This window comes from Brachionichthys hirsutus, chromosome 8 (assembly GCF_040956055.1).
Source record: "Brachionichthys hirsutus isolate HB-005 chromosome 8, CSIRO-AGI_Bhir_v1, whole genome shotgun sequence".
NCBI classification, from domain to species: Eukaryota; Metazoa; Chordata; class Actinopteri; order Lophiiformes; family Brachionichthyidae; genus Brachionichthys; species Brachionichthys hirsutus.
Genome location: NC_090904.1, coordinates 12,679,497 through 12,692,184, shown reverse-complemented (window position 1 = coordinate 12,692,184; position 12,688 = coordinate 12,679,497). Strand labels below are relative to the sequence as shown.

Genomic DNA, 12,688 nt, shown 5'->3' with positions numbered 1-12,688 from the left:
AGGAAAAAGTGGGGTCCGAAAGGAAAGACGTCTATAAAACTAGTGTAGACAGGGCAAACAACCGGTTAAAATATAAAATCCAGAAAAATCGTAATGAATGAATAACAGACTAAATGAGAAAACCTGATGCTGTTATTGAAATAATTTGTGCGTCTAAAGAGGTTAATACTCATAGAATGGCGGCCGCCGATTAGCTACATTGGGGAAGTTAAAATGTTTTAGATAAGTGGTTCAAAACCTCATGAGCTGCAACCTGTGTAAGAAAGAGCAAGCACACACATACACTACACCTAAATTTACACCTTCGGCTTGCGGTGGAGTGGGACAGAGAAGGGCCCTCTCGGTCCCACTGAAACCTGACAGCTGGAATTGACCTTAAGCCAAAATGCTCACGAGAATCAAGATGTAAATGCAGAACACCTACACACGAACCCCAAACTTAGTTCATCAACGATCATTGCTGCACATGAAATAAGGAGCGATTGAGGGAAGATCAAGGCCTGGTAGAGGGGCCAGAGTGAGATAGAGGCAGGACAAGGCAGGGGAGAGAACACAGACACACACACCCCGGAACCAGACAATCACAGAGCAGTGCTGCACGTCACAGAATGCAGGACAGGAGTCAAGATTATCTGGGAGCACATATTACTGATCATAGGAATGAGAAGTTCTGTAAATGTGTCTATTATCATGAAAAAGAAATTTAAAGATTTGGTCTGAGTGTCCTGCAGGTTCTAATGGAGGCCTGATGAGTGTGTGACAGGAGAACCGCGTCTGGGGGGCCACCAGAAACACAGAGGTTGTGAGACAGTGGAGGAAACGGTTGAGCCATCCCAGAGTCCCACCATGGATTTCCTGAATGGCGAAAAGAAACACTTAAGTTGGGAGAGTACAAATGCACTCTGTGACAGGACGTCACAGTGTTGTTGAGGTAGAGGACCATTACCGGTACAAATTCATATGCTCTATTTTTGTAGATATTGAGTGTCCCCATGCAGGATGATCTGGAGAAGGGACAGAATGGACAACAACCAGGGCGGGACAGGCTCCTCCCTCAGCTCCATCCATCAACACTGACCCCACTTTCAGTGAGAACGCAAACACGTTCAATAAAGTTAACACTGAGAATGACAAGACATTCTCTGTCTGTACAGACATCATCGCATACAGCTATTTGATAATTTGACACATACGAGGATAATGTTGCCTCTCACACAGTGCCGTGCTCACAACACTAGCAGCTGTTGAGGGGTTAATGCAAGGCTCAAGAGGACAGGTTGGGGAAATTTAAAACTCAGGAGCACCTGAAGCTAGACTTCATATAATTAATAATCGAGTAGTTAATTTACTTCATAGAAAGTTTTGAACAGAAGCTCGAGGAAGCTCATTTGGACAAATGGAGACATTGTGAGGGGAGTGCACAGATGTGGAACGGGGGAGCTCCGGTGTTCTCACAAACATTCCGGGGCAGAGACGAACAGAGAACTAACAAGGCCACCATATCTGGAGGTAAGATAAAATTGCAGCTACTCCCACACATAGCTGAGCAGACAGGGAAAGCTCAGACATTGAAGTTAAGGAAATAGAAACTCAGGATGTAGGATTGTTTCACAGAAGGATAGAAACGTATCAATTATATAACGTTCTAGGTTCGACAATCAGATGAGAGATATTGAGGAGGAGGTCAAGACAATTTTTTTTTCTTTTTCATCCACGATATAAAATAGCAGACTTCGCAGAGACAGTTAAGCCACATAACTGGGATAGAAACTATTAAAGAATGAGATAGAAAGATAAAGACGTTTTGGAGGCTTAATGGGAAATTACGGTTAACTGAGACTTTTATCAGTCACCTGAGAGTCCGACATAGATCAGAGTAGGAAGACAGGAGTCACTGTAATTAGACTAACAACAGAAAGCACTAGTGGAGTATTAATAACGTTAGAGTATTAGGGGAGTTATTGGTGAGACGATTGAACTGTACATGCTGTTATTATTTCCCTCTGTGCTTAGTGTCCTCTGATAACTGACTCTGTGCCATCGTTCATACGGCCTTCTGTCTGCACCTGCTAGCGCAGTTTAGATTGGGAGCTGCTTTTTTCCTTCCGTCCTTGACTTCTTATCTTAGTTTAGAGAGACACACACACATTCATGAACCCCTCCCTCCCTGGCCTCACATGCATTATAAGGAGACATGAAATCTCCCATGAAATGCTGACCCCCACCCTATAATGATGGGAGATGAATGTATGGAATGAATAAAGTTGGGTGTTTGAGAGTTGCACAAGCACGATGGACATTTCCATTTTGTCTTTATACAGTCGCACAAGCACACGGTGGGCCGTTAACAGGACGGGCAACATTGACTTATATTGCAGGTATGATTAACGAGGCACTGAACATAGATCTTAAATATGAACACAACGCTGTGCATATGGACGATGTTGGTGCATGATAGAACTTCCATAAAAAGCAGGACTAGGATTATACGATACTTGATTATTTCTGCAAATTGGATCACCGATTTACAGTTTTGGGAAAGACGGGCACTTATTAAGTGTCCACGTTATATGTGGCAATTTTAACCTGAAAATGAAGAAGAAAAGGAGGAACTTTAGGACATTATAGGAAGATAGGAAGGTCGATTCTAAATTAGCATCTAATGTTGGCTGTTATCTCTGTGTGTCTCTGTTCCATTGACAACAAACCATAATGGGATTAATTCATGATCTCTGTTTTTGTACTTCTGACAGACCAGATTTCAGTTAAAGGGAGGATGTTTCATGCGTGGGGTTTTTGTGTTTGACCAGGGCACGATAGGGAAGTCAGGGTCCAGCTATAGGGGGGTCAGACTGGTTTACAGAACCAAGAACTACCATGCAGGTAGATAGTCATTTTGTAATTCGGGGATAGATGTAGGAACTGGGTGCGGTATAGTGAACAATAGTCCACACACAGTAGCACATTTCACAACAGCTAGGAGGTCACACTTCTAGAGAGGGGACATGAAATAATATGGACAGGGAGGACAGACGGATGGAATACTATGTCACATGTTTCCAGGAACCCAAACCAGACAGAACATTTTTCACTGATGTACTAAATCATGCTACATCCGCAGGGGGTGTAGGTGTCCCCTGTACACTAGCAGAACATACACAATGGACACAACAAGGGTGGACGGTCCTGGAAGAGCAGGTTCTTCCATCACCGTCCTCTACACAGATGGCTGAGCTGATGGGAGTGAACCGCGCCTGTGAGATGTCTCGAGGTGAGGCAGGTAACAGGAACACAGATTCCAGATTCTAACAGTTTTATGTCCACCACAGGAGAACCCCTGAGACAGAGATGATTGGGTGAAGGCGCAGTGAAAGACAGCATGGTGGGATCTGGAGTTTGCAGTAGGTTAAGATAGACTCAGACATTTGCCATGTGTCAAGAACCTCATTACAGGAGACATGGATCAGAGGACGCTGCCTCATCTGTTTAGTCATCATTGGTGGCGCCCTCAGACGATGGAGATGTTTAATTATTGGTGTATGCTTGATGTGTGTGTGTGACATAAGGTGTGAAATATTATATGGAACAGAGTTTGATAATAGGAAAGAGAGGTATTGCTAGATTTATTCGGGCAGATAGTGGAATGCTTTCATAGAGGCTTTAGGTACAATAGGTTATGGGGAATGGGTTTGGAGATAGAGCACAGACCTAGAGATGTGATTAGAATCCCGAGAGGAGTCTCGGACGACTTCATTAAAACTAAGCTAAACTTAATGAGCTGACCGCATTATAGGAGGTTCAAATAGAATTTTATTTGGATAACCCCGCTTACTGAGGTCGTATTGGCATTATCAGGTGGTGCAGCCCACACTGTACAGTCTCAAAGTGGGACTGAGAGACTGCCAGATCTGCAATTAGTGTCAAGGCCAAGCCGCTCACTGGTTGAGATCTCAGGGAGTTCAGACAGTACCTGAGTAAATTAGAGATGGAGAATTTGTGTAGGAGGGTGATTAAATTTTGGATTGGAATGTGGTGTTTTGTGGCCATGATTGGAGGGAGTGAGTCCCAGACGGAGGTAGTGTGGGATCTTCACGAGGTTCCAGGAGATGCCGCTCGGGGGAGTTGGCAGCGGACGTTCCATGTTTGGTGTTAGCTGTAGCGCGCTCATTCCTAATGGCGGTCTGAGAGCGACCCTTTAAGGCCTGAGAGCACTGTTAGTTAACTTTGTAGGACATTTGGGTTATCCAGCCCTTTCATTGTTATGGATAATTGGTAGGCTGAGCAGAGGGCCCTTATAATGACCCTCACACCCGGCTGAGACGGCTGGGCTTCATCATGCCTGGAGATCCGGAAGAAGAGGACCGACTGTGATCGGGGTCTGGGTCTACATTTCACGCTTTGGTGTTAATGCTACTACATGGTAACGCTGTTTGCTTGCAGGTTAATGGGGGGATTTTAATAATGTTGTGCTCATTGCTGATGTGAGGGGCTGTGGCGGTATTAGGGTTGGTAATCTGTATTAGTTACCACAGCTCCTTGCTATGCAAGCTTTGCGGGGTCCCCTTTGGGGCCCGTAGGGGGGGTTAGCTCCCACATTTGTGAACAAATTACTGTTAGTGGTTTCCATTTTGTCTGCACACGCTCTCTGCTGGCCAGGTTCGGGGTCCAAGCTAACGCCCTTGGGGGGGAGGGCGCCACGGATCTGGTCAGGGAGTGAACATATAGGTCACATATAGGTTAGTGAGGTGACCCGTTCGGGCCACCTCAGCAGGGGGACTGTTAGATATTTGAGTTATGCATGCACGCTCACAATACACAGGTTGCACAAACACTCTTAGTTTCTTTATCTCTACATACTCTGAGGTAATCACACACATAGATTAATCACATATAAAGTATCACACATTGTAACTGATACACGATGGGAATAAGTTAGGGCCCTAACGGCCCATCCCAGGAGGAGGGTGTAAGCACCCCCTGGGAGGAGGGTGTTTTCATGCCCACAATAAAGATCACTGCCGTAGAACATTCGGGACTCTTCTACAGAGTCCCGCTTCCGCGTCTGTAGGAGAGTCCAGCGCTGTGTTTCCTTACCAGCTTTGTACTTACTGAAAACCTTCAGTAAACTTGATTCGTTTTATAATCCTGACTCATTATTGAATAAACACCTCCAACATGAGAGATAATAAAAGAACCGGGGAAAAAGGAGAAACCTAACAGCTACCAGAAAGAAAGAGTGGTTGCGAAGGAGACCCGGAATTCAGTGCAAGCGGAGGAAGAGGAAGTATCAGAGAAGACGCGCTTTGCAGACGTCATTGCAGCAGACGTGGAGAGAGACTTGGAGGAGGCTCTGGCAGGCCTGAATGCTTCCCTCGCCAGCGTTAAGTCACTCAAGAAGAATGACATCAATGAGGTCAGGGATTTTGTTATCGACAGGGCAAGATATCCTTCAAATACTCAAATATCCTTTTTGGAATATTTCCCCCTCTAGATTCAGGCCATGCGGCAGCCTCCTCTGGGAGTGAAGCTGGTCATTGAGGCGATTTGTGTTATGAGGGGCATCAAACCCAAGAAGGCATCGGGATCGAAGCCTGGTACCAAGACCGATGATTATTGGGAGCAAGGAAAGGCTCTCCTACAAGACCCCGGCAAGTTTCTGGAGAGTCTCCTTAAGTTGAATAAGGTAGAGTACATATCTCTCATTTTTTATACTTTGGATGAACATTCTCGAAATTCCAGTATTTGACTTTGATGTGTTTATAGATACACAGATTGCACAGGCGTGTTCAATGCAGATTTCTTTTCTACATTTTTTCTGCAGGACAACATCCCAGACGTTGTAATCAGTTGTATCCAGCCCTACTTAGACAATGAGGAATTCCAACCAGCTTCCATTGCCAAGGTTTCCAAAGCCTGTAGCTCCATTTGCCAGTGGGTGCGAGCCAAGCATGCGCATCACTTTGCGACCAAGGCTGTGGAACCTAAAAGGGTCAAATCCGAGATTCCCATTAAAGGATTTACGCAATTATTATGAATTTGGGATTCGTGGCCTAATTTGATGTAAACGTGTCTCATCTAAATGTTACATTTACTTGTACAGCAAGCTCTACGGGAGGCCCAGGAGGATTTAGCGGCCACCCAGCACATCCTGGATGATGCCAAAAAGCAGCTGGCAGCAGCGGAGGCCAGCCTTGCCTCTTCACAGGACAAGTACCAGGAGTGCCTGGCGAGGAAAGAGGAGCTGGACAAGAAGTTTCAGCTGTGTGAGATCCGCCTGGTCCGAGCAGACAAGGTCAGGATGAAGGACAGGAAGCGATAACACAACGCCACATTATTGGACAATCAGTCTTCACATGCTCCCTGTCTCTGTCCCTGGCATTCTTGCATTCCTACAGTTTATGTCTACTTCCCTGCATCAGTCCTGGTCACCTTGGTCACACATGCCACACGTCTTGTTCACTCCTGGCCTGATGTCATCCGTGTATCATTTATGCATGTATGCCGTGTAAAATGAAATGTGATAATTGTCAAAGTGTCCCAGGGGAAGATGTCAACACCTAAATGTCTCTAAATGGAAGTTTCATCATTGCATGATTTGGATCGGACCTACATGAGCAGGCCGTTCGTGTGACAGTCGCTGCCACGAATGCATTTATTGGTGGATGTGGGAAAGGTCGAATGGTTTGCGTCGATAGACTTGAAAAGTGAATTTTCCATTTGATAAATGAGTAGTTTCTGCTTTCAAAGTAATTTCATGGTGACACATTGTTGTTCTCCAGCTTTTAGGTGGATTGGCAGATGAGAAGGTCCGGTGGAAGGAAACGGTGGAACATTTGGACTCCATGATGAGTAATGTGGCGGGTGATGTTCTTCTATCTGCTGCGTGCATAACCTACCTGGGGCCCTTCACTGTAAGTGGGTCGTAACTCTAAACTCATTTAAAGTTGTACTATTCCCCCCATTTATTTGTAGGAGATGAATCGTATTGATGTATTTTTTACTTGTGCACAGAGCCGAGTGACGTTTGTGCAATACTTTCTGTTTGTTTGTTTGTTTTTAGGGAGAGTACAGGGCAGCTATGACAGACGAGTGGCACCATTCTTTCAAAGAGCTAAAAATTCCCCACAGTGACGAAACTAATCTGATCGACACCTTGGGAGACCCGGCCAAGATCCGCTCATGGCAGGTCGGAACCAACCGACCAGCCGTTTGGGGCTTGGAATTTAAAAGTTAATAATAATCGGACAAACCGGCACGATTTCCATTGATCTGATTATCTTTCTTGTCACCGTACAGATATCAGGTTTGCCCACAGACAAGCTGTCAGTGGAGAACGCTGTGATTGCTCAGTACTCTCATCGCTGGCCGTTATTCATTGATCCTCAGGGACGAGCCAACAGCTGGATCAGAAACATGGTGAGGGGAGGATCGATGCCTCTTCAGAGCATAAAGACAAAAAGATTTAGCTGCAGTATGAATTCAGTTCCAACAAATGGACCCGTTTGAGCTGTGCTGCAAACAATAGGCATTACTGAAGGGGTTAACTCGCGCCTCTCATCCTCTACCGCCCACAGCTCCCCTGGAAATCTTTACGTTCCTTAGTTGTATTTGAGCCATGGCTAATTCCCACTTGCTAATTCCTCTTGTCACTCAGGAACGGGACAATGGCTTGGAAGTTTTGAAGCTAACTAACCGGGACTTCCTGCACAGTCTCGAAAACGCCATTTGCTTCGGTAAACCCTGCCTCTTGGAGAATGTAGGGGAGGAGTTTGACCCCATTCTGGAGCCTGTCCTGTTGCAACAGGTGAATGCACATTCACACGTCAAATAGAAGAATCGTGTGCATCGCATAGCAGGGATGCGTGCAAATATCGACCTCGCGCTGTAATCCTGTTAGACATTTAAGCAGCAAGGCAGCACGGTGCTGAAGCTGGGCGATTCAGTCATCTGTTATCATGAAGGCTTTAAAATGTACATCACCACCAAACTGCCGAGCCCACGCTACTCTCCAGAGATCGCCACCAACGTCACACCCATAAACTTCACTATCCCACCCTGGTAAGAGGCTCTAACAGAGCCACCGGAGTCGTTTCACAATATGGGCATTGAAATAGGCCTACAGGGAGCGCTCTATAACTGTGTATTTTGGGTGCTCCTTAGCGGTTTAGAGGGCCAGTTGCTGGGCCTGGTGCTAGCCGAGGAACGTCCAGACCTGGAAGAGGCCAAGAGCCGGCTGATGGTTAGCAGCGCAAAGATGAAACAGGACCTTAAAGATATTGAAGATGAGATTCTGCTCCAGCTCAGCTCCGCAGAGGGAAACCCAGCCGACAACGAGGAGCTCGTCCAAGCGTTGGAGACTTCTAAAATCAAAGCTGGACACATCCAGGTCCGATTCTTATCTTTAATGCTATTATTTTCTCACTGCTGCCTCCAAGACCTCATGTATTGTTATCCTAAATAGCATAATTGCCTATTGATGATGGGCAAATATGCCATGAGGCTAACGATATGATACGTCAGCCATCAAATTCATGAGCTGCTGTTGTTTCTACTGATCTCATCCGGATTTACTGGCAGGCCAAAACGGTGACAGCAGAGCAGACGGAGCGTGACATTAACGCCGCACGCCTTGAGTTTGTGCCCGTCGCCGCTCGAGCTCAGATCCTCTTCTCCTGCATATCGGACCTGCCCAACATCGACCCGGTGTACCGGCACTCACTGGAACGGTTCCTGGGCATCTTCAAGGCTGCCGTTGCCAACTCAGAGAGAGCAGGTAGGCATCCTGCAGAGAATTGAAAAAACTGGAATATTTTATTGTGCTCTTTGCTTAAATGAAAGGAAGCTGCGTGAATGATTTTCTGAATCCGTTGACTTCCTGTGTCCCACAGACACCGTGCAGAAGAGAGTTTCCAACATCAATGACTTTTTCACACTCAGCCTGTACAGCAACGTCTGCCGCGGCTTGTTTGAGAAGCACAGACTCATGTTTGCCTTCCTCCTGTGCGCTCGCATCATGATGAATGAGAATAAGATTGATATGGTGCGCAACAGGGTAGTTTACACCCCCCAGCCCCGCTTTGATTTCCTGCAGGACGTACACTTAATTAAATCTGAATTGTCTCTTTGTGGCAGGTCGAGTGGCGCCACCTGCTATCCGGAGGGATGCCCGTCCAAGCGCCGGTCCACTCAGCAGTCACTTGGCTATCTGAGCACGTTTGGCAGGAAATCATGGCTCTCAGCACTTTGGACACATTTGACAAACTGGCAGAGAGCTTTACAGAACATCAGCAGGGCTTCAAGAGGCTTTTTGACAGCAGCCAGCCTCACAGGCATGCTTAAATTACTATGTTAACAAAAACACACTCCTTTCCTCCCCTTGTTCTGTGCGGGGGCTATCAGTGTCTAACGAGCAATGCATGTCATTAGCCTGATAGCATAATTGCCTTAGTCTTAGGCAATGCCTATAGACGATGGGTAATTATGCTATCAGGCTAACGATGTGTTCCCGTTTGCCTACAGAGAACCTCTCCCAGGACGGTGGGACACAGAGCTGGACCCATTCCAGAAGCTGTTGGTGCTGCGCTGTCTGAGGCCTGATTGTCTTCTTCTGGGCCTGCAAGACTTTGTCTCAGCTCAGCTGGGACAGCACTTTATAGAACCTCAGGTAGAGTCCCTTCTTCCTGGCTTAAACGCCGACGTTAAAACCAAGATGTGTGTTACGACGATAAAAAACTCAGTTTCACTGATCGATAGTTGCTCCGGTGCCTTTCTCCATGTCTACCCTAGATCTCAGACCTGTCTGTGGTCTTCAAGGAGTCGTCCCCTTTCTCTCCAATCGTCTTTATCCTGTCTCCTGGGGCCGACCCTGCTGATGACCTTTACAAGTTTGCTGATGTCATGCAGTTCTCCAAGAAAATGAGCGCCATCTCTTTGGGCCAAGGCCAGGTGGGGGCTTGATGGCAGTTACCAACATTCAGTGAGACACGTGGTGTCCACACCGTCATGAATTATATATGAGCAGAGGATGTCCTGCATGAAATGCAGATCGCTTTTTAAAGAAACGCCGCCGTTGTGTTCTAAATGAATGGTCCATGTGATTCAGAGCCCCCAGGTGGAGACCGTGATGCACTCCGCCATGGAAAGAGGTCACTGGGTCTTCATCCAGAACTGTCACCTTGCGCCGAGTTGGATGCCTGCCCTGGAGAGACTGACTGAGAACATGGACACAATAAAAGTTAGCAGTATTGCATGTCAGACAAATATGTGTTATATTATTTGACATTGCTGATTACAGTCTCACCTGCCCCACGACCTCCAGGTGCACAAAGACTTCCGGCTGTGGCTCACAAGTCTTCCCAGCAAAGACTTCCCAGTTTCCATTCTCCAGAATGGGTTAAAAATAGCCATCGAACATCCCAGAGGAATCAAGGCTAATCTCCAGAAAGCCTACATGAAGCTCAGCGACGGTTTTCTTTCCTCTTCCACCAAGGTTGATTTTGTCTTCCTGCTTCTTTTTCATTTCCTCGTGCCGTCTTTTCGGTTGCTGTAGAGAACATCTGGTTTCGGGCAGTATCTGTAACTTGCCTCCGCTCTCCTCTTCTCAGACAACACACTTCAGGTCGTTGCTCCTGTCGCTGTCTCTCTTCCATGGCGTTACTCTGGAGCGAAGGAGGTTCGGCCCTCTGGGCTTTAACGTTCCCTACGAGTTCAGCGATGGGGACCTGAGCATCTGCATCAGCCAGCTCAAAATGTTCCTGGACGACTACCAGGACGTCCCTTATAAGGTGAGCAAGATATATTTAGCCTCCACCTCATTTGGATTTTTATTTTTTCACCTTTTTTTGTTTTTTTGTTCACCTTCTAACACTCTGTTTGACTTTGATGTCCTCCCCCTGTCCTCCAGGCGCTTAAATACACTGCCGGACAGATCGTCTATGGCTCCCGTGTGACAGATGATTGGGACAGACGATGTTTACTCAGCGTGCTGGAGGATTTCTACTGTCCCGCTGTACTCTCTGACGGGCATGCCTACTCTCCATCCGGAATCTACCGGCAGATAGACACGAGTCTAAATATTCAGGTTAGACAAGAAATATCATAACGAAAGAGCGTCAGGTTTAAGCTTCATCTGCAGCAGGGTGAGTAACGGTTTATAATGCTGATCTAAGGAATCTATGGAGCGTGACAACACCTTTATAATTAAATAAGATAGGAGGATATAGGGGGATTTTTTTTTAAAGGTAGGTTGTTCAGCATACAGCTGTACAACCACTCACAAAGCCATATTACGATTGGAAGAATTGGCAGTGCCGCTGTTTTTTTTAGTTATTTGTCTGGCAAATAATTATTTTTCTGTTCTTGCTATCTTTCACGAACAAGATAAGGTAGGCAGAATATTGCAGGTTTTAAATGTCAGTCCCTCAGAGTGTTGAATCATTTTTTTCCCTAAATTTAAGTCCCTGACGCAGATGCATTAATATTCCAATTTAAAATGCTGCACCATTTTCCTAACGAGGAGGCTCACTTCATTACGTGTCAGAAGCAGACGGTCTCATTAAAGGGATGAACGTGAATGAAGGTGTTTCATGTGAATCACCGAGCATCAACGCTCCTGCTTTATATTAAATGATGGCAGTTTCTGTTAGCTAGTGACCTGTTACCATTGCAAATCTGACCCTAGGATTATTTGGCATACATTCGTGGTTTGCCTATCAATGATCCTGCGGAGATCTTTGGTCTCCATGACAACGCTAGCATCCGCTTTGCGCAGCATGACACCTTTGCCCTGCTTGGAAACCTGGTTCGTCTGCAGCCTGGAGCTGCATCTGCACCGGACAAAAATCTGGAAGAGGTAAAAAAAAAAAAAATTACTTTTCTTCATTCTGACTTTTCTAGCGCACCATATTATTGTATGTACCGGTATGCGCATATTACCATATGTAATTAAATACAGAGTGAAAAGTGTGCGGGGAGTTGGATTCAATAAAAATACTGAATGAGTCTCTTCTTGAATCGTAGCAAGTGGAAGAAATCGTGGAAGGAATCGTTGCAAAGATTCCTGCTCCTTTCAGTGTTCAGGACGTGAAAGACAAATACCCAGTCCTCCATGAAGAGTCCATGAACGCCGTTCTCATCCAGGAGGTCATCAGGTACCAAAAAGGATAACATCACAGGCCTCCTTGATGCAATCAAAGGCACCGCCTGGCTCGACTGCTGTGCGTTCGTATCAGCAGAAGAAGCCGTTATCGCTCAAAGGGATGGTCAGACCCATCAAAATACGGGCCAACCTCTACAGCGGAGTAATTCTGTAAGCTCAGAGAGAGAAACTTCTGTCTCTGCTGCAATGAAAGAAACTGAGAATATTTAACTGTGAGGTACAAAATTATAGTCGCCCAGTGTAAGTTTACCAGTAACCGTCAATACGTGACTTAGTACTCAGACGACGCTGTTTGAGCTGATGGCGGCGTGCAGCGTCAGAGATACCTTTCTGCAGTAACAATATTTGGTTCTACATTTAATCTTCTTTTACATGGTAAGAAAGAACCACTGAATTCAAAGTCAATGTTACATTATATTGTGTTTTATCAGTGATTTCATTACATTTTACCTCCTGTATTTTTATTTTTTTTTACCTCTAAGGAGTACTCGGCTGCTTTTTCGCTACTGCTCATGTCTTTTATCTTCTCAG

General features: G+C 45.9%; 1 protein-coding gene across 1 annotated transcript in view; it reads left to right on the top strand.

Annotated features, from left to right (window-relative positions):
- The window catches only part of LOC137898147 (dynein axonemal heavy chain 1-like), a 37,528-nt gene that overhangs the window by 23,142 nt on the left and 1,698 nt on the right, over positions 1–12,688 (top strand). The window contains 21 exon segments of the mRNA XM_068742145.1: positions 5,228–5,413; positions 5,492–5,683; positions 5,822–5,989; positions 6,101–6,292; positions 6,780–6,911; positions 7,061–7,186; positions 7,297–7,416; positions 7,655–7,804; positions 7,898–8,058; positions 8,161–8,386; positions 8,578–8,773; positions 8,889–9,040; positions 9,133–9,334; positions 9,337–9,406; positions 9,562–9,664; positions 9,787–9,945; positions 10,103–10,234; positions 10,605–10,784; positions 10,904–11,080; positions 11,681–11,851; positions 12,019–12,149. Coding sequence (XP_068598246.1) covers positions 5,228–5,413; positions 5,492–5,683; positions 5,822–5,989; positions 6,101–6,292; positions 6,780–6,911; positions 7,061–7,186; positions 7,297–7,416; positions 7,655–7,804; positions 7,898–8,058; positions 8,161–8,386; positions 8,578–8,773; positions 8,889–9,040; positions 9,133–9,334; positions 9,337–9,406; positions 9,562–9,664; positions 9,787–9,945; positions 10,103–10,234; positions 10,605–10,784; positions 10,904–11,080; positions 11,681–11,851; positions 12,019–12,149 — 3,326 coding nt within the window.